General features: G+C 40.6%; 1 protein-coding gene and 1 long non-coding RNA gene across 6 annotated transcripts in view; one reads left to right on the forward strand and one right to left on the reverse strand.

Annotated features, from left to right (window-relative positions):
- The window catches only part of LOC116309745 (neural cell adhesion molecule L1-like protein), a 51,954-nt gene extending 47,786 nt beyond the window's left edge, over positions 1-4,168 (forward strand). For all 5 annotated transcript variants that reach the window (XM_031726430.2, XM_039604766.1, XM_039604768.1 and 2 more), the window contains one exon: positions 1,901-4,168. In XM_031726430.2, coding sequence (XP_031582290.1) covers positions 1,901-2,114 — 214 coding nt within the window. In that variant the 3' untranslated portion in view covers positions 2,115-4,168. The remainder of the gene's footprint in view (positions 1-1,900) is intronic.
- Positions 1-19,310, reverse strand: part of LOC120435348 — a 91,393-nt gene that overhangs the window by 39,883 nt on the left and 32,200 nt on the right. The window lies entirely within an intron of this gene.

The raw sequence follows: 19,310 nt of genomic DNA on the forward strand, positions 1-19,310 counted from the left end.
TGAGCCAGTGCAGATGCTTTGCTGCAACTATCTGTTTAGAATGCTTCTCATGGTTGGTTTCATGAGTCTGTTCTGACTACTGTCCCCCCAGAGTACCCTTAGCCTTACTATGATGTTGTTTTCCTGGCTTTAGAGCTGGATTCAGGGCTCTGTAGTGCCCTTTGAATCTCTAAAGGCAATAGACCACCCACCGGTATGCCACGTGTCTGGGGAGCTGACAAGTGGTAATTATGCTTCAGATGATTTCTCTTTGTAGACAGCCCTCTATTGCTTTGCCCCTCTGTCCACTGCAAGAACAGCAGGTGTCATGGCTGGAGCAGGCCGTTAGCCAAGCGTGTGATGCAATTTTTTCCTCAGCCAGTTTATGTTTTTCTTTTTCTTTTTTTTCCTTCCTAGCCTGGTGAAAGCTCTCATGTTCTCATACTGCTCATATTTTTATGTGCAATTTGGGAGAAGGCAGCAGATGCAGGGAAGTTATTTCTCCAGACACCTTTAAACTAGAATACAAACAACTTCAGCTTCACGATCGGGGAAAATACACCTTGCACCTGAAGTTTCGCCGCCCCCACTCCATCCAACCCCACCAAACCAAGTCAACATAGGTCAATGGGAAGACAAATTTAATTACCTTCTGCCCCCCCTCCCTTTTCCACCTGTAGCTTTTGAGTGAGCTGGGGCTCAAAAGCACTCAGCCCCATTTTATCATGGCATTCAAAGTCACTGTGGGCGGGCTGCAGCGGCGGTGGCATTCCACTGCTCTTAGATAACAGCCACTTATCTGCAGCGCTCTAGAGTCGTCAGAGAAAGAAGGTTTGATAAGAGCTGAAATGTGGACCTTATGTGGCTTGCATTGTAAACGGCCTCATGAAAGAGATAAGATTGGTTATTAAAAAAATCCCTGTGAAGGAGAGCCATTTTATAATCTCAGCTTTAACCGGGTCTCTGTGCTGAAATCCTGCTCAAAATGTTGAGCTTTTGTTTGACACAGGTGTCAACTGCAATATGCCTCAAATGGCGCTATCATGCATGTGCCACCTGAGCGTTTGTGAACGCAGACGCTCTGTGTTATGAATACAAAGAGAGAGAGAGCGGGCGCGCTCGAGAGAGGGATAGAGGTGTTGCCAAACACTGATCGTTTAGGGAATTTGAAAAGAAAGACAGGGAGGAAAAATATCCTCAGTGCTTTGAGGTGACCCCCACGTCTTGTAGCAAGACACCTGCAAGTTGGCCAGTCGCCCGGCCTTAAATTGGCATCTAATCTCCTCAGCCGGAGTGTGGGCCCATGGGAATACTACGAATGACAGGCTGTTTGTCTGGGATTGCATATGCCCCACCTCCACTCCTCTCTTCCTTCTCCCTTTCTCAATCTCAGCCTTTACCCTCCACTCCGCCCTCCACCCCACTACACACACACACACACACCTCCCACTCGGCTTCTTTCTCACTGCTCTCTGGCAATTTCCATTGCTGGCTCTAAAGAGATTTGAAATTGCCTTCGGTCCTGAAGCCCTGGCAATTAGCAATTAGTGAAGTGATTGTAGCAACCCGTTCCTGCCTCCCTTGTGCTCCCTTTCCTGCTGTGCAGCCGCTGGATCCACCCCTGCCTACTGCCTCTAGTGATGTATTGAAACCATAAGAACTTGCTTTATGAGCCCGTGTTTCTCTTAGCAAGTATTTGGCAGTCTATATGTGCTGATTATTCTCTGTTTGCTGGTGTTTGTGTGTGTAGCTTTTAATTTCGTGTGAAATACGTAGTGTGCAGTGTGCTCGCGTCAAAGACGGCCTCTTAAGGCGACATGTTTTGCGCTCAAAACATCTGTTTGATGTGCTATACCACGGGTTTATTTTACCCACTGCACCGCTGACCTCAGCCATCCTTTTCTGTTCTTCTTAATGACAGCGACAGCGATGAAAAGCCACTGAAGAGCGGTAGCCTGTGTTCCCTGAAAGGAGATGATGCAGCTGGGGACAGTGTCAGCAGATACACCCTGGGCGACTATGCAGACGGTGGAAGAGAGTTCAATGAGGACGGCTCATTTATTGGGGAGTACTCTGGACACAGGCATAGAGGCTCTGTTAGCGAGCCCAACGGACCCAGTCTTGTGAACGTATAAAAGCTGAGCTTCAACTGAACTGACTTCTACTTGAGATCCTTTCAGGATACTTTTTCATCCAGATTTCCAACATTCAGTAAAGCTCAAACAGCCAAATAAGGGAAAGTGACTCAAGCAAAAAGTTTAGAAGCGGGTAGAAGTTTTGCCCACAGCCTTTAATGGAAAGAAAAAAGGGGGGAAAGTGTGTTTTTGTACATCCTGTATGAAAAGTGATTAATGTAAGATTTTAAAGTTTGATAATTTTATTAATGATGAAGTGTTTTTAGCCTTTCAGCCACAGTTTTACATCTACATTGTTTATTTTTTTTGTTTTTTACTGTAACAAAGATAAGTCATTTTCCACCAAGTAAGTGTGCATTTAAACATCAAAACATTTGTTTTTACACAGCAGATGAAACTAACACATACAGTAGATATGTGTTTGCAGCACGTTTACATATTCATGCCATATAGTACAACACAGTGTCGTATTTATTGAAGACAGAATCACTCTTATGATTACAATACTGTTCTTTTACTGTACATTTTGGTTTGTTAATATGCAAATGTCAAAGTCGATCATTTGTAATTTTTTTATAATCAAAATGTTGATGTTCTTTTTGTGTCAATATATCAAACGTGTGTTTTCTTGCTTTTATATATCAAACAGAAACAAATGTTTCAGCAGCATTTATTAGTTTTTAGAAAGAGGGATGAGTTATCTTCTTGCATTTGCAGTGGAGCGCAAGCATGAAGTCAAAAAAAAGGTTTCACCGCAAGCCCTCAGCACTCACAAGTACAACAATTTGTCATAAACCTATTTGTAACTTTTTTGGACTTTTTCAGCTATGTGCCTTAAATATCCAGGATATAACAGGATGAATCACTCGACACAATTATCGGGAAGCAAGACTTTTTTTTTCCTGTCAAATTCTTAATGTCAGGTTATTCTCTTCTTTTTCCACTTGGTGCAGTGACTCATCAGCATCAGTTCATTTTTGGCAACTTAAAAAAATCCCGTTGAAGTTGAAGAGAGATGTCCTCTTATTGGACGAGGGATGGAAATACATCACAAAAACCCATTCTTTGTGAAATTTCGTTCACAAAGCAACACTGAAAAATGATACACTCACAGCTGAATTAAGCTCGACTTTATGAAAGGTCAAACACACTGTAAATCCCCAAAATATTTTTCCCGTTATCTCTGCAGCACATGCTGCAAATCGTCACATGCATTATGCATGTTGCTAAATTATTCATTAGGAATATAACTCAAATAAAGATGAAATTTGACCTATTCAATAAGCGGATCCAACAAAACTGGATACAGCAGTGCTAAAGGTTTCTTTGGTTAGATGCTCATTTTTAGGTGCAAGATTCACCCTTGAACCCTCTAAAGGTACAAAGACCATTTGAAAACTAAAGGAGATCCTTGTGGAAAACATATCACTCTGTATTTCAGAGAAATACATACCTATACTTATAGAACTGGAACTATTTAAAATATATTAAAGACAAACATTTGCACACGTACTACATGAGAAACGAACAGTGGATAATAAAGAGAGTCTTAGACTTGAAAAACAACACAAGAGGTGATGTGGTAGAAAGTTTAGTTGTGAAATATAGTCAACTTTTTAGTCAATCTCTTTCCCATTACTGTACCAGGTCCCAAGGCTCCAATTATCTGAACCAAAGCGATACTTGCACTTCCCTTCAAGTTCTGAGGGGAAAATGTTGCACCTTTGATGAGGCAGAAATTCCAACTAACGAAGACGGGAGATGATCGACTAATCTGTCATTTGGTGGGAGCCTCTTTAAATCACTCTAAAACAGCCCAGCTACCCCTCTGCTTCACTCTATTATTTTTGAGCTGTTCAAAAAAAACAGCCAAAAGCTTTCTTCCTTATTTACCATATTTGTTTGTTTCAAAATCAAAAAATAAGTAACTAAAAAAAAATCACCAGCTTCAAATGTGAGTTTAAAATTCATAAGAGATCGGGATGGGTAGTAGGTTACACATTTTTGTAAGTCACAATCTGAGCATTTAGTAAACTTTTCTATTATTATTATTATTTTGGAGCAGTGTTCCACTTGGCTTGTTACATATCTCTGAAATACACCTGATGCCCTTATCTTTCCTTTTGAATGCGCAGGTTCCATGCAGCTATATAGCCTGTGCACAGCCTTGTGATTTTAAAGAGGCATTCATGTTGTAATCAAACCAGACTTGGGATAGTGGAGTTGAAAAGCACTCTATGCTCATGGCAAGATAAAGGTCATTTAAAGAGATAATCCCAGTATTGTCAGGGATTACGCCCTCATCCGTTTTAAAATTGCTTTCTCAGTGAAACGTTAAAGCCTCTAAACAACAACAGAAGATTATTCTAGTCAAAGCTCTTCCGAGTGTCACACAGCCAGCTTTTTTTCCTTTTTTTGAGCTTTACTAAATCTATTTTGAGGACGTAGAAGTGACCCTTGCAAATAAAGTTATAATAGCTCTGTTTTGGAACGATTACAGGTCAGGCCGTTAGTATCATCCAAATCCTCGTTCAAAGGACTGCCAGTGCTTGTTGTAAAGCATTTTGCTGTTGTTATCACTGGAGAGTGCAGCACACTCACACACAAACTTATAGATCTCAGCCCGAAGCAGATCACTCCCTTTCAGTCGATTTGACTGGAGTTGATATTTAGGCCAAGTGCCTTGGAAACTGCCTGGTGGGAGGAAATTGATAGTATGCTCATGCATGCTGCGTGTTTGCCTCGGCATGGTACCAACTTTAAACCGACTGACGCTGCAAGGACAGGATGCTGTGCGAAAACAAGTCGTTTTCTCGGGGTGCCACATATTGCAGTTATGCTACAAAAACCCAGTGAAAAAGAATGATCTCATCAATATTGAACGCTGTGTGGTTCACGGAAAGGGCAGTAGTGACAGTTGTTTCTAAAGATGCTCTTAAGGAAGACCTTTTTTGTTTTGAAGGAATGCACTTAAAGCTTTTTCCATGGGATCAATATCAGGAGTTAACTCAGCATTAGATCCAGTCGGGCCTATTTAAAGCAACACATAAAAGTTTGCATGTTCAGTCTGTGAGAACTTTGCATGAGAAAATGGTTAAAAGTAAAGAAAGGTGGGCGAGTATTGAAGGTTCCATGGCAACATTACTTTCACTGAAGCATCTTTCAGCAACAGTGCAGGGGGAGAAAAGTAGCTAAGATAGACAGCTCATGACAAATGACAGTGTAATATTTTCTGTAATGGCCTTCCCCAGGTTGGATTTTTTTTTAGGAGGATGTGGGATGCTTACTGTTTTACCAAAATCCAATGCAAACTAACAGGAGACAAAAAGAAAAGAAAAAACAGCTGTGGAGCAAGTCATTGTTTTGACACGCTTTCAAGAAACTGTAATGGGAATAGTTGAAGATGCATTTTGTCTGTCTCTCTCTCAGTCTTTCATTAAGTTTCCTAACGCATACTTTCTATTGATTTCACTTTTGAAAGAACGAAAATAAATCAAATCTAAATGCATCGATATCTCAAACAGGATCTGTCGCAGTCGCACCCAGAACTCTCGTCTAATTTAGTTTTTCCTCCCCTGCCTCTCATTCTTTTGTCGTCTCAACATGGTGCAAGACTCACCTGGCAAAATTTAATTTGTCTCACCAGAATTCAAATAGAATGGGATGATTCTGCATACAGAGAATCCTTTTAGAGGGCTATTATTTCCCCAGTAAACTGCTTTAGATGCAAGCCCAGACACCCTCAAATGCCAGCCAGCAATTGACTAGATGGTTGTGTGTGGTTTTGTGTGTATGCATGTGTGCGTGTGTGTGTGTGTGTGTGTGTGTGTGTGTGTGTGTGCGTGTCTGAGAGAGAGAGGATGAGAAGAGCAGGAGGAAGCAGAGACACTCAGCCTTGGCACAAACTAATGAGACATGCATTAGTAATATGATTACAAAGTCAGCCTGGCTATGTCACTGACCAGGGGGGCGCTTTGGCGGAGACATCTGCACGGGCCGTAGTGGACATTGAGATATTCATTTGCGGTGCGTCCGCATCACTGTGAGCGACAGCGAAGTGGCAGTGGGTGGAGATGCAGAAAATGATGCTCACGCTGGCTGTTGTTTAGATAATGACACACACATTAAAAAACAACGGAGCATGACGAAGCAGAATTTGAAATTAAAGAACGCGGCCTGGGCCGTTTTAGGTCAACATGTCCTGAGTTTGATCCAGAGAAGGATTTCATCTTGATTACTGCTGGAGTATTAGATAAGAGACTTCCAAGTGCTGTGTGGGTGGAGAATAATTCTCACCTTTCTTGCTTAGCTCAGGGCTGTCAAGGCAACAACTTGGCATCAAAGACAATCCGTACACAATAGCCTGCTGGAACCATGTGACACAGCCACGTCACATGGTTTGAGCATGTGTTGTCCAGCTAAGCCAAGCCGTTAACTTGCACAAGTAAAACAAACGTGTCTTGTTTGAATGTTGATGTTTTTGGTGTTATATTTAGGACGCCAGCAGCTTGTTAATAATCATTGAGTTCGCTTGGAGAGCGTCCCTCTTTTCTTTGCTTTGCAAGCAGTAATCACACTCTGGTATTATACAAGCAAGACTCCGAAAAGACAAATTGAGTCTGAAGCCTTGCCCTTACATTCATTTTTTTAAAATTAATGCTAAAAAAGGCTGGTGGCAGCGAGAGAAAACTTGAGTGGACGCAGCGAGTGCATCTGTTGCATTTTCCAAAGCAGTTAAATGACTTATTTCCATTTGCTGACATTTGTTAATAAGAAAGTGATGAGCAGTTGTGGATATGAAGCGAAAGCCAGAGATACTTCACTTTTTATTTTTCCAAAGCAATCTTTTTTTTTTTTCTGAGGATTTGCTCCTGTGGTGTATTTGTTGTGGAACACCACTCCTGAATTATTCATGATGCCTTCATTAAAACACTTCTATTTGCATAACACACCGGGGCCGCGTAAGATGCATTAGGGCTTTTGATCCTGTTGTACATGTCAAGTAATTTAACTGGACCACTAACACGGAAGTCTTTAAATGTCTCAAAAAAGAAAAGGAAAAAGAAAAAAGCAATCTCATAATAAACGTTACTGGGCTTAAAGTTTGGACGATGAGATGTAAGTGGGTCAGTGAAGATCCCTGTGGTGTAATAACCATGATAAAGGAGTGATGAGTCGTGGGGACATTACCGTCTCACTGGAGGAGCTGTAGCATTTATTTTTCCTAACTATTTTGACGGAGGCAGTGACTGTTGTCTGGCAAATGTGTTTTTCCAGATGTGTTGCTAATGACTGTGCAAATTTTCCTCAATCCCACGTCGACCTGACCTGACTGCCACCTACCCATCACATTTTAAGTCTGCTGCTTGCATTTGGTCTCTGGTTGCGACAATATGTCTAATGAGCACAGACTGAATTGTGAAAAGATGCACGAAAGACAGGTGTAAGTACTTTTCTTTGAGTCCAAAACACAGTTACAGATGAACTTCATTAATACTGGTAGATTCAACTGGGGAAAATGTCAAATGTGTCTCTGTGTGTTTAACAGGGAAATGTTTCTGCGGGTGCATTAGGTTCGCCTTGCTAATTTAAAGTAATGTCACATATGTACTTGAAAACAAGCTGGCTAGTCACAGTGCTAAAACAACTTGCTGATGGTGGAGGAAAATTAAAAGAAAATCCTGAAGAAATGAGTGAAGAAACACAATAATTGCAGGCTCTGCCACACAGGTGCACGCCATGGTACAATTAAGCAGTTAACATCAAATCACGCTCTGTGGCAGGAATAAAATTGTGGCAAGGGGGAAAAGCTCTTTAGTGACTTTGGAAGAGGATACATTGTTGTGGCACAGATGGCAGGAGCTTCAGCCACAAACACCGCTCAGCTGGCTTGTGTTTCAGCATGAATAGTGATTAAAGTGACATGCTGAGCATACTGTCAGCGAGAACATTTGTTAACGTTTACTTCAACATAATGACAATAGCTTATATAGAGTATTTTTCCAAAAGTACACAGATATGAATTTGAGTGACTTCCCATTCTTAATCCACGGGATCTAATAGCATGTCAGCGAACCCTTTGCAGCTATAACAGTTTTAATTTCAGTTTCTTTTGGGGAGGCTTTCTACAAGGGTTAGAGATATGTTCATGGGAATTTTTTTACTATTCTTCCAGAAGGGCATTTATGAGATCAGAGACTGATGCTGGACAAGGATGCCTGACTTAGTCTTCCCACATCCCGCAGGTGTGTTATTGAGTTGAGGTGAGGACTCTGTGCAGGCCAGTCAAGTTCTTCCACACCAAACTCGCTCATTTATGTCTTTTTGGACTTGGCTTTGTGCGTGATTTGTCACTACAGAGAACACGCCTGCACTGCTCTAGAGTCGAGTGACCACTGCATCCGACACTTAGCATTGCGCTTGGTGTTGTAAGGCTTGGATGCATCTGCTTGACCATGGGAACCCACTCCATGAAGATCTCTACTCACTGTTCCTGAGCTAATCTGAAAGCCACATGAAGTTTGGAGGTCCTGTAGTGATTGACTCTGCAGAAAGTTGGCGACCTCTGCGCATTATGCGCCTCTGCTGAGCTGCTTTCATTTCAGTTGCTTCAACTTTGTTATAATAACACTAACAGTTGATTGTGGAATATTTCAACGCGACTGAGAGCAAGTGATTGGAACATCTGGATGCATGAATTAATCCTTTTGGCGATATGGAGTATATAATATATGAGTCAAGCTTCACCCTGTTCTTGACAAGTGGGTGCGTGCATTTGTAACGTACACCAACAGCATAGCAAATGAATACTTGATTTCTTTAGTGATGGGAGCTGCAAGCTCTGTAATTTGCTAGCATGTTTAGGTCCACTTGCTTCCAGGAAGCGAAAGGTCACTAATCAGCACTAATCAAGTTGTTATGGTGCTCTGTGAGGAAACATTTTTATCCTTGAGAAGGTGGTGTGTTCTAGGCATATGAAAATGCTGTGAATCATATGCTATGGTCTTCACAATTACACTTTCAATCATACACTTTTATAATCACTATTATGAATAAAATACCAAATGAGAGATTATCTTTAGAAATAGTGGATTTTATCCCTTACAGAGAGACTTGTATAGTAAATGTCAAAGAACACTGTAGCTCTTCTGGTATATCATGGTGACCTAAAACCTTACTGCACTGCTTTATGTTACACTCTCCTTTAATTTGCCATTAGCGCATAGCGTCCTAACAATGGCCGTTCCTTCTGCTCAGACCTAAATTTATTTTCCATGTTTTCAAAATAGTAAGATACTTCCATATAGGCAAATCTGAAGAGTCATAGAAGTTAAATAAAATATGCATGCATGCACCCAGTGGAAGCTGACTTCTGCACAATGGCCCCATTCATTGTTATTGCTCCTTTCAAACACACACTGATAATGAGCTTTTGTGCTCTGCCTGAAGTAACAAAAATAATTAACACATCACTGTGCTGCCCCAAAAATCAGGACAGACATACGAACAAATTCACACATAATAATAATAAATAAGGTTTTCATTAAGTAAAATATTTAGAACCATATACTTCCTTGTCCATCTAAGAGCTGATCTAATAGGAAAACAATATCTAAAAGGCCCAATGCCCAAATTAATAAAAACCATTATCTTGTTTTTTTTTATTAATAGCTGATTCTGTATTTATATTAGTTATTTCTAATCTGCTGAGTTTGGGCTTTTTGAGTATGGGTAGCAGATGTAGGGTGAGAGGTGGGGGACACCCTGGACAGGTTACCAGTCCGCTGCAAAGCTAACACAGAGAGACAGAGAACTATTGTGGATTCGACCCCAGGAGGATGAGGAAACAGTGCTAACCACTATGCTACCCATGCAGGCATGTCACATGTCTATTAATGTTACATCCCAGGGATAATGCCCAATATACACGTGCGATTTCCATTTCACCCTCCCAGTTGTGTTGCTCTTTAATATCTCAATTCACTGTGAAACTGAGAGAGATCACAATGAATGAAAATGGCAAATAAAACTGGTGCAAAAGGCATCATTTGGCCAGACATAATCACACAATCGACTCCTACATCCTGCTGGAACAGAAAAGGCTGCATATTCGGTTCCTTCAATTCCCTTCAACACAGGCTGATTACTGTAATGGTTCTGTACAGCACTACACCATGAAACTACTTGATCCTTTTGCATGCTATGTTTACCACTGAGTATTCAACCGCATGCCCTGTACACACACAGTCACATACTGGAGCAATGAGCACAGATGGGTACTATGTGTTTGCTGGGTTTTCTATTCTTTTTAACGTGTTTTTCATTATTACAACATTTATTATAATGGTGTGATCTCCCTTGAAGGCACCTTTCAAACACTTCTAGGAAACAAGCTCAGTGGTACTAGATGTTATTGCTTTGACAAACTTGCGCCTTCTGTTTACCTTGCTTCTTGCGGATAATTTGTAATGTTTTGGATGTAACAGAGCTCGAAATGACAGCAGCATGCATCTTCAGAATGGGAATTAGAGCAAACCATCCAGAAAAAGATTTATTGTTTAGCAAAACACTTTGGGATGTGGAGGACATAAGCCAGGTGTCAGTATGCTCTGGTATACTTACAGATCATGTATTTGATACTGATAATATTTTATGGTAATCACTGATAGATTGTGGGAACAGGAGGGGAAACACTAGGCAGAAGAAGGGCATTTTGGTGAACTGAAAAAGACTAGAGGAAGGTACGCAGCCTGAATACTCATCAGGGAGAGAAGGGTAATCAGGAACAGGTGAACTCAATCAGACATTAATGAGGGCTGGAAAAAGAACAAAAGGAGGAAAGGAAAACACAAGCCACACAAGAAAAGACTCTTCAGGAAGTAATGGATAGATATGGAGCGCAGAGCCATACCCAGACAACAGAGGAAGGCACAGGCAGAGAGGGACAGAAAACAGATAGCACAGAGTGAAACATAAAGGAAATGATGATTGTGACATATAAAAAAAATAATCAAAATTATCTGCTGGATATGTGATGATCCTGGGTCCAAGTGATTACTGTGTTCATTGAGGCTGTCATCGTTTTAATGTGTCTTTCGCTTTCGTTTTATTTAATACAAACGAGCCCCACAAAAATATGGCAGCAGCAACACACTGATGACTAGCCTCGTGTTGTGGACCGTGTCAGGGTGGTTACTAAAAAAAAGCAATTTACTTTACTTAAAGGAATGCACTACGTTATTTAATTACACACTGGAGAAGGTAATTTGTTACAATAGCTGTTGCAATACTTGCGCATTACTTATTAAAATGATCTCAAGGGCATCCACATAGCTACCAATTAACAAAGTAAACATAAGGCTATAGTTAAACACACCAACGCAAATCCATCCAATAGGATCTTTCTTTTCGTTTTTGCATATAAACACAAAACCAGCAAAACAGAGCAAAGATAGAAACAAGCCCAAAGAGACACAGTGATTCTACTGCAGAAACAGGTAGAAATTGAGGCAAAAATCTTACAAGCCTGACTGCTTATAATTGTCTGTGTTACCTGTTGAAGATCAGGCACTGGCTGCTAGGCTGGAGTTGGCATGCACTCAGCTCTAGCATCACTCTGGGTTCTTGGTGGGCTTTTTGTTAGCATGCTATCTGTGCAGATGCTTACTGAGACCTAAAGTTGTGCTAACAGTATAATTCAGTAGTTTCTGTCCTGGATCTAGTTTGAACTTTACCATCACATTCTTATCCTTGTATGCAATAAAAATAAAAGTAATGTAGTAAAAGTAATTACTTCTCAGAACCTGTAGCCACTCCACTGTTTTTCTCCTACAGGCACACAAACTGAAATCAGCTGATTGTTGCACAAGCTAGCAGGATGTAAAAAGAGCTTGTTAGTTTTCTATCCATCCGGAGAGCAGATAACTGAAGAGCCTTTGCAATGGAAGTAATGACATAATTGTAAATGTAATGTAATTACTCAATTTAGTACAGTAACACATTACATTGCTGTGTTACTGAAAAATATGCTGTGATTACACTAAGGGATTACTTTGGTATTCATCACACCCAACTCTGGTTGTAGATAGATCATCTCAGATGTTCTCTTGGCTGAGGTTTGGTTTATTTTCAGCATCTTCTTCCTGCTATGTGATGGCATCTGTTTGTGCCCATCAGGGACAGTCAATGGTCATTGCCAACTCATAACATCTCTGTGCAAATGCATTCACATTAGCATAATCAAAGCTACGTAGCTAGCCATCATTATATGAACACAACTTCCCTAGCTCTCCATATTTTGCTGCTATTTCATTTTTTTCTACCTTGTTTACTTCCAAAGTTACAGCATATTTGTATTTTTTGTTTTGTTTTGTTTTGTTTTTTAGAAATTATTCAGTAAAAACACTATGTATTATCTTTAAGTGGAAGCTAGGTTGCTAATTTCCTGCTAACATCTTATTCCACTAAACCTCATAAATCCTCTTTTTCATGGATGCCTGGATGTTAAACTTTATTGTAACACCTGGAAGAAGAAAAAGCATACTGATTATCTCAATGGAGCTGGTAGAATTTAAAACATTTTTAACAGTCAGTGGTCCCTCAGCGTTTGGTTGATTTTAGAAACCGAAGCAGTGTTTGGAACCAAAAATGTCTAACAAGAGGATTACAAAACCCCTCAAACTGTGACAGAATCCCACATTTGTTTTGGAGACAACAGAAATAAACCTGACTTTTTGACATTCAGTCCATACACATGCAAGCGTACACACTCGATGACATATTCATGGCTCATCCTCCGATGTTCACATAGCGTGAACTTGGTGAAACCGGCCTCTATGTCAAACTTTACCTGCGCTGTTGGATTTGACATCTCTACAGTCTATGATAAGAAGTTAGGGACACAGAGTTTGACTTGTCGGCACTCATAATACCTAAGTTCTTATAACTTTTTACACTCCAGTGGTTGCAAGCTCCCCTAAGGAGCTGCGTCCTCTGCATCTTTCAGTCTAAATCACCTCATTTCATTTGCCTCCATTATACTCCATCACGTCTTATATCTCCTGTATGTCTTCAGAGAAACCTAATTTGCCCTACATTGTCTCAGCGACATGCAGTAAGACACAACAGGGGCGCCTCTTCCTCAATTAGTGGTCAGTCATCCTCCTCTGGAATCCATCAGGCCTTGCCTACCTCATTTATCCGCACTTCACTCTTCTTCTTAACTCCACATTTTCTGCCTGAGAGAAATCTCTCCTGACATGCACGATTACTAGAAAGCCTCTCACTGTCCTTTCCCATCATACTTATTCAGCTGTGATGGAGCCTAATTCGCCTCTATAGAAGGCGGAGTGTGAAATTCACTCTTTTCTATATGTCGTTTGCTGTATTTGGATGGATCTTTGCTCGTTGGGACAGCAATTTTCAGCCAGTCAATCATTTTTTTTCCTCCTCTATATTTGTTCCCGCAAAGGAAAAAAAGTAAAATGTGTATAAACATCTAATGATCATGCTGTTTTGGTGACCCCACATTGATTACGGCACACAAAGTAATGATAGGAAGCCAACAGACCTTACCAAGGGAGTGAAGCTTAAAAGGGAACGAAGGGTCATGAGCTGTTCATAGACTATTATTGATCTCATTGCCCTGTGAGCTCTTCTCGCCCCAGTAAAGAGCCCCACTCTCACATCTATGTGGTGTAATCATTAATTTGTTATGATTCCTGCAAGGAGGCAGCATGTTCAGACGTGGTTCAAAGCTTCACGAGAAGGCACTTGCTTGACATTTATGTGGCTAATAACACCTCAACGGGGCCACGCATTCAAAAAAGTTACTTCACCGTACCTCGACACCTTTTTAAAGTTACAGTATATTAATGCTACTTTTGTCCTTAGAGACCAATTTTCGCCAGTCTTCCACTGCAGTCTGAGAGAAAAAGAGCTGCTATGGTGACACTGATCGCAGGCACCACACAGAGAGAATGAAAGAATATATTTATATTTATGGAAGTATTTTTATTTTATTGTGTAAGCATCCTCTATACTGGATTTATTGTCCATCTGGTGTATTTGTTATAGAAGCCCTTCTTCTGAGTTTTAACTTTAAGCTTCTTTCACAGAGAAACTTATAAGGAATAGGTTTTATAACTCTTATCAAAGACTGAATAAGTAGTAGCCCTGAAGCACAACTACACTGTAGCATCCTATTACATGTAATGAATTACCAGCTGCCTCACATAAGCGTTATTCCAGAATACCTGGTGGGCTTTGAGGGTTTGTGGTTTGGCTTTTTTCCAGTATCCTGAAGATGGTAATGAACAAGATGAATGAAGATGGTAAATCTTATTGTCACTTCTATTATCTTTTATTGAAGGACCATGTGTTTCAGTCTCCCCAGACAGTAGGTAGCTCAGTGGTATATAAAGTTTTTGGAAGGCATCCATGACACAGTGGGGAGTGTAATCAGAAAACAACACAGCAGATCGTAAAATCACAATTCTATCAGGGAGAAATTTGATGTTGTGCTCTCTTGTGTTCTGCAGAGTAAAGGGAAAACTTTTCAGTGGATTCAGCACCTGTAGTACTATATCTGTATTGTAACCCAGCCATGGGGGGGCTACAAGCCAGTGAAGTCCTGGTGCTGATCCCAAGTCTCAATAAATGGGAATGGCTGTGTCTGGAAGAACATACGGCATAAAATGTTTCCTAAATCAAACGTGGGTACAGGTTAACAGACGAGGGCCGGCAGGAGTCTTTGTGGAGGTGGAGGTATGTTCTGTAGGAAGGAGGAATGAAAGTCAGACGTAGAAAGACATAATACATGTGAATGAGAAGGAGGGAGGTGGACTCAATTCAATTTGCTTCAGTTTTATTTATATGGCGCCACATTGCAATAACTTGGTGAAGGAAAAGTGGGACGGACAAACTCCTTTTTAAAAGGGAAACAGAAATTAATAGTAACAAATGATTAAATGTAAAGTGGTGTATAAACACAGGGAGAGTGAAAAAAATGGACGCCTTCGAAAGAAGAGATGCACGGAAGAGATGAAGAAGAGGGTGGAGGCAGGGTGGAGGGGATGAAGACAAGTGCAAAGGGTGATTTGTGTCAGAAGGATAGCAGCAAGAGTGAAAGGGAAGGTTTACAAGATGGAAGTGAGACCTGATGTGATGGTTTGGACATGTGCAGAGGAGGGATACTGGACATGCTGGACAAAGAATAGTGAAGATGGAGGAACTAGACAGGAGGAAAATAGGACCATCGCAGAGCAGACTTGTGGATGTTGTGAAGGAGGACATGTAGAGGATTGCTGTGGCAGAAGAAGATGCTAGAGATAGGCTGAGATGGGGGCAGCTGATCCACTGTGGCGACTCCTAAAGGCCAAAAGGCAAAGAAGATGAAGTATTACATGTGTTGTCAACAGGTAGGTTTGTATATCTCCAGCATTGTTACTGTAAAAAAAAAAATGCAATTTTAAAAATCTGATGTAATAGTTGAAAGGCTTAAACCAAAAGACTTCTTTATTGTTTTTGGTAATTGTATCAGAAATGACAGTACATAAAGAAGCTTCTTATTTTAGCAACTTGAAATGTCTAAGCACAATCAAAGTCATAGTTAAAATGATCCCTTAGCAGTACCGGTGGTTCGTGGTAGCTACAACAGAAGGAAATTCTGGAGGCAGAAAACAATCCCTGCAAGCAGTTGCTTTATCAGAATACAACAGAAGAACTAGTACTGTATCAGTTTACAAGACAATCTCAATCTCTCCCGAATAATCTCACAGTATTAGTAAAGAAGTCGATCAATAATTGCTGCACAGTGCAAGCCGATTTCGACACAACAGCAGAGCACAGTGAAGAGGGTTGGTTATTTTGCTAAGGAGTTCCAACCCTTCATGCAGTTTCCTGCAATTATTATCAAAACATTTATTAAACATAAATAAAAAGATTCTGAAAATGGCTGCAGTTTTTTTCTTTTTAGTTTGGTCAAATACCTTTCAGTGCTAATCTCCCCCAAACAAACAACAAAAACCCCACTGCTTCTGCAGTGAATGCTTCACAATAAAAGCCACCCCATGTTTTACCACACAGTCCTTTTAATTTCAGGCATTTAAAAATGCCACTTGCATTTAAAAAGAGTGCAAAATACATGTTATTGAAAAGTTTCTGACACAAACAAATAAAAACAAGGTCAAACATCATGAGAATCATTTATATTTTATGTGCATTAGTTGGATTTGAGCTAGTTTTCAAGCTATAGCATCATCATTAGTTGGTCTTTGTAAAATAATCTGCGGAGCTTCCATGTTCATTTGAACTGGTCGTGAGCTGCCCACAGTCATAAATAATGGCTTTGTTTATGTACTTCATCCTGCTGAGGGTTATAGAATAACGTGGACACAAGTCTTTGGTAATGTGTAGTAAACAAAGCAAAGAGGATGGTTCAACAGAGAGAATCACCAAAGCAGAGGTACGTATGTATCCCGAGTGTTATTTCAGGCTTTTCCACAGGCATTATTTCCAAAGCTCGTATCCTTGGGTTGGTGGAGTGTGCAATTTTCACTTGCAGTGCGACTGCAGACAGAGGGACTCATTTTTTTCTCCAAGGATGACAAAGCAGAATATCCTATCGGAGTCTTCCCTGTGACATCCCGCTTTTTAGACAGAGGGAATTATGGGCCGTGATCAATAGGAGAGAGAGAGGGTGCGGTGATACAACAGTGGCGGCTATCACGGCAACTGTAATTTTGAGCATGCATTATTCAGCAGCTCTGTAAGATCTGTGAAGCTTCAAGATTATTTACCCTTTGAAAAACGTTGGCAGGGCAATTGCAGGTATGTCCTAGAGAGCACTGAGGTAATATCTCAGCATTTGTGAAGAAATACAAGTTTTTGTGTATATGAACCTGCACTATATACAGTTTATGGAAGGCTTTTTCATCATCATTAATCCTGACTGCTGAGCATGAATAATATTCAAAATGTCAAAAAGATGGCGGGATTAGTGAGATGCCATACATCAATGCCTCACTTGTCTAATTTTTATTTCAATAAGACAGCAGTTAGTATTTTGGTATTGTATATGCTTGTGGGCTATTTTTACAGTGGTGTGGAGGTCTGGGCCTTTACATTCATTATGGTAATTATCCATGGCAGCCAGCGATGACTCCTGCATGCTGTGTGTGTCCACTGAGCTGGCGTCACAAGAAGGGCATGGCCCACACACTGTCTACTGAGTTATCTGCATGTGAGTGTATTTGTGTCTGCGTGCCCCTGCTACAGGCATTTTCTACAAATATAACTCAGGCTCGTTGTCCTTCTATTTCTAAGCCTTCCTCTCGTTCTCTTTATTCTTTCTGCCTCTCTCTGTATGGGAGAGCCGAGTGTGATGCTAGGGCTCTGTAGCTGTAAGCGTAAACATCTCTCCATCTACACATGAAGACAAACAGAGGGGCATTATCAGGCAGAGGGATAGACCCAGCATTCAATCTTCGACTATATATAACCTCGCACCACCTCCTCATTGACATTCATGAGGTGAAATAGCAGCTTGGAAAAGAACCGCCACTCTGTTTGCAGTCTTATTCCTCTCATTTGTTTAATCAAACGTCACTGCACAGAATTTATCACATCCTTGTCACTCACGTTGTCACGCTTCATAGCTTGTTCACTCTGGAAAATTCGAACTGTACCTGTTGATGTGTTTGAATGCTTTTTAAAAAGGGACCACTTTGATATGATGATTTGTGTTCTTGCTAAGAGTTGTTAGATGGATATCACGCTCATGTCTGCATGCTAAGTATCAGGCTATTTGTGGTTTTTGACATGAGGTTACGTCCTCTTAGGAGCACCAACTTAGTGGGCAATACAAGGTTTTCTTACTCTGTCTGCCAGTTAGCTTTGTCAGGTCTGTCTCGCCCAAATGCAATATGAATTCAGTACGTTGCATGAACGACTAGCCACTCTGTTTGTTCACAGCTGCTGTCAAAATTAGAGTATGTCGCTGCATGCAAATACACTACTTCAAAACCTAACCTAGCACTGGTGTGTGGGCCAGATTGCAATGATCCCTTTAATTGCAGAGCAACTCAGACTGACAGGGATGGGTCAGTGGTTGGAAGCAAGTTCTGATTAGCAGGGTGGAGTGTAATATGCTACAATATGTTACAACAATAGATTACTTTTCAGTAATGCAGAAAGGTAACAGATAATTGTACTAAATTTAGCAATCAGATTACAGTTATTATGTCAGTAATTATATAGTATACAGTAATTATGTCATTACTTGTGTTACATAGGTTATCCATTTATCTGCAGGACTGGGCATATAGAAATAAAAAAACAAACAAAAATAACATCAATCATGCTTTTTCTATTCAGCAGAGTTCAGTGTGTTGCCAGGTAGGAGGAAAAAGGAGCAGTCTGTAACATCTGAATCATGGATATATGAACATTAACTTGTTGCTGTGACAGTGAAATCCAAGACAGAAACAACTGCATTAAACTGCAAATACAGGATCAGCTATTTGCATCTGCACAGACTGGATGCTAAAACAAAGCTGACCATGAACCAGAGTGATGTTAAAGGTGAGTGCATGCCAACCCCAGCTCAGCATGATGTTCAACAAAGGCAACGATGAGCAGTATCTGTACTTGTTTGTACAGTTAAATTGGTAATTGGTATGAAGTGTTACAGAGTAACATGAAAGTAGTGTAATAAATTATTTTCAATAAGTAATGTATGTTAAGTTTTGTATTATAATAATAAGGCAACAAGCAATGTTGCCTTATTAAAGTAAAGACCCCAACACTGTTGATTATGTAGGCTATATTACTATTGTAACAACTGCCCTCGAATGCTGACTACAGTGGTGCTGAGTATCTGTTGTTAGTGCCTAACATGTTGTCTTTGCTCACGTGTATTTTATTCTTCCTCCTTTTGGAGGTGATGATAATATTTGTGGTTGTTTGTTTCCTTTCTACTGTATGTCTCTGCAGCAGTGTGGCTTAAAAGCACCATCATGAACTGAGTGCAGCAGGTTAGCCTAGCTAGTCACAATAGGTGGCTAATTCTTAAGGCCTTTACACACTGGACACATAAAATCCATCCATCCATCCATCCATTCACTTCCGCTTATCCTTTTCAGGGTCGCGGGGGGCGCTGGAGCCTATCCCAGCTATCATAGGGCGAGAGGCAGGGTA

Source organism: Oreochromis aureus, linkage group 20, assembly GCF_013358895.1.
Source record: "Oreochromis aureus strain Israel breed Guangdong linkage group 20, ZZ_aureus, whole genome shotgun sequence".
Lineage (NCBI taxonomy): Eukaryota > Metazoa > Chordata > Actinopteri > Cichliformes > Cichlidae > Oreochromis > Oreochromis aureus.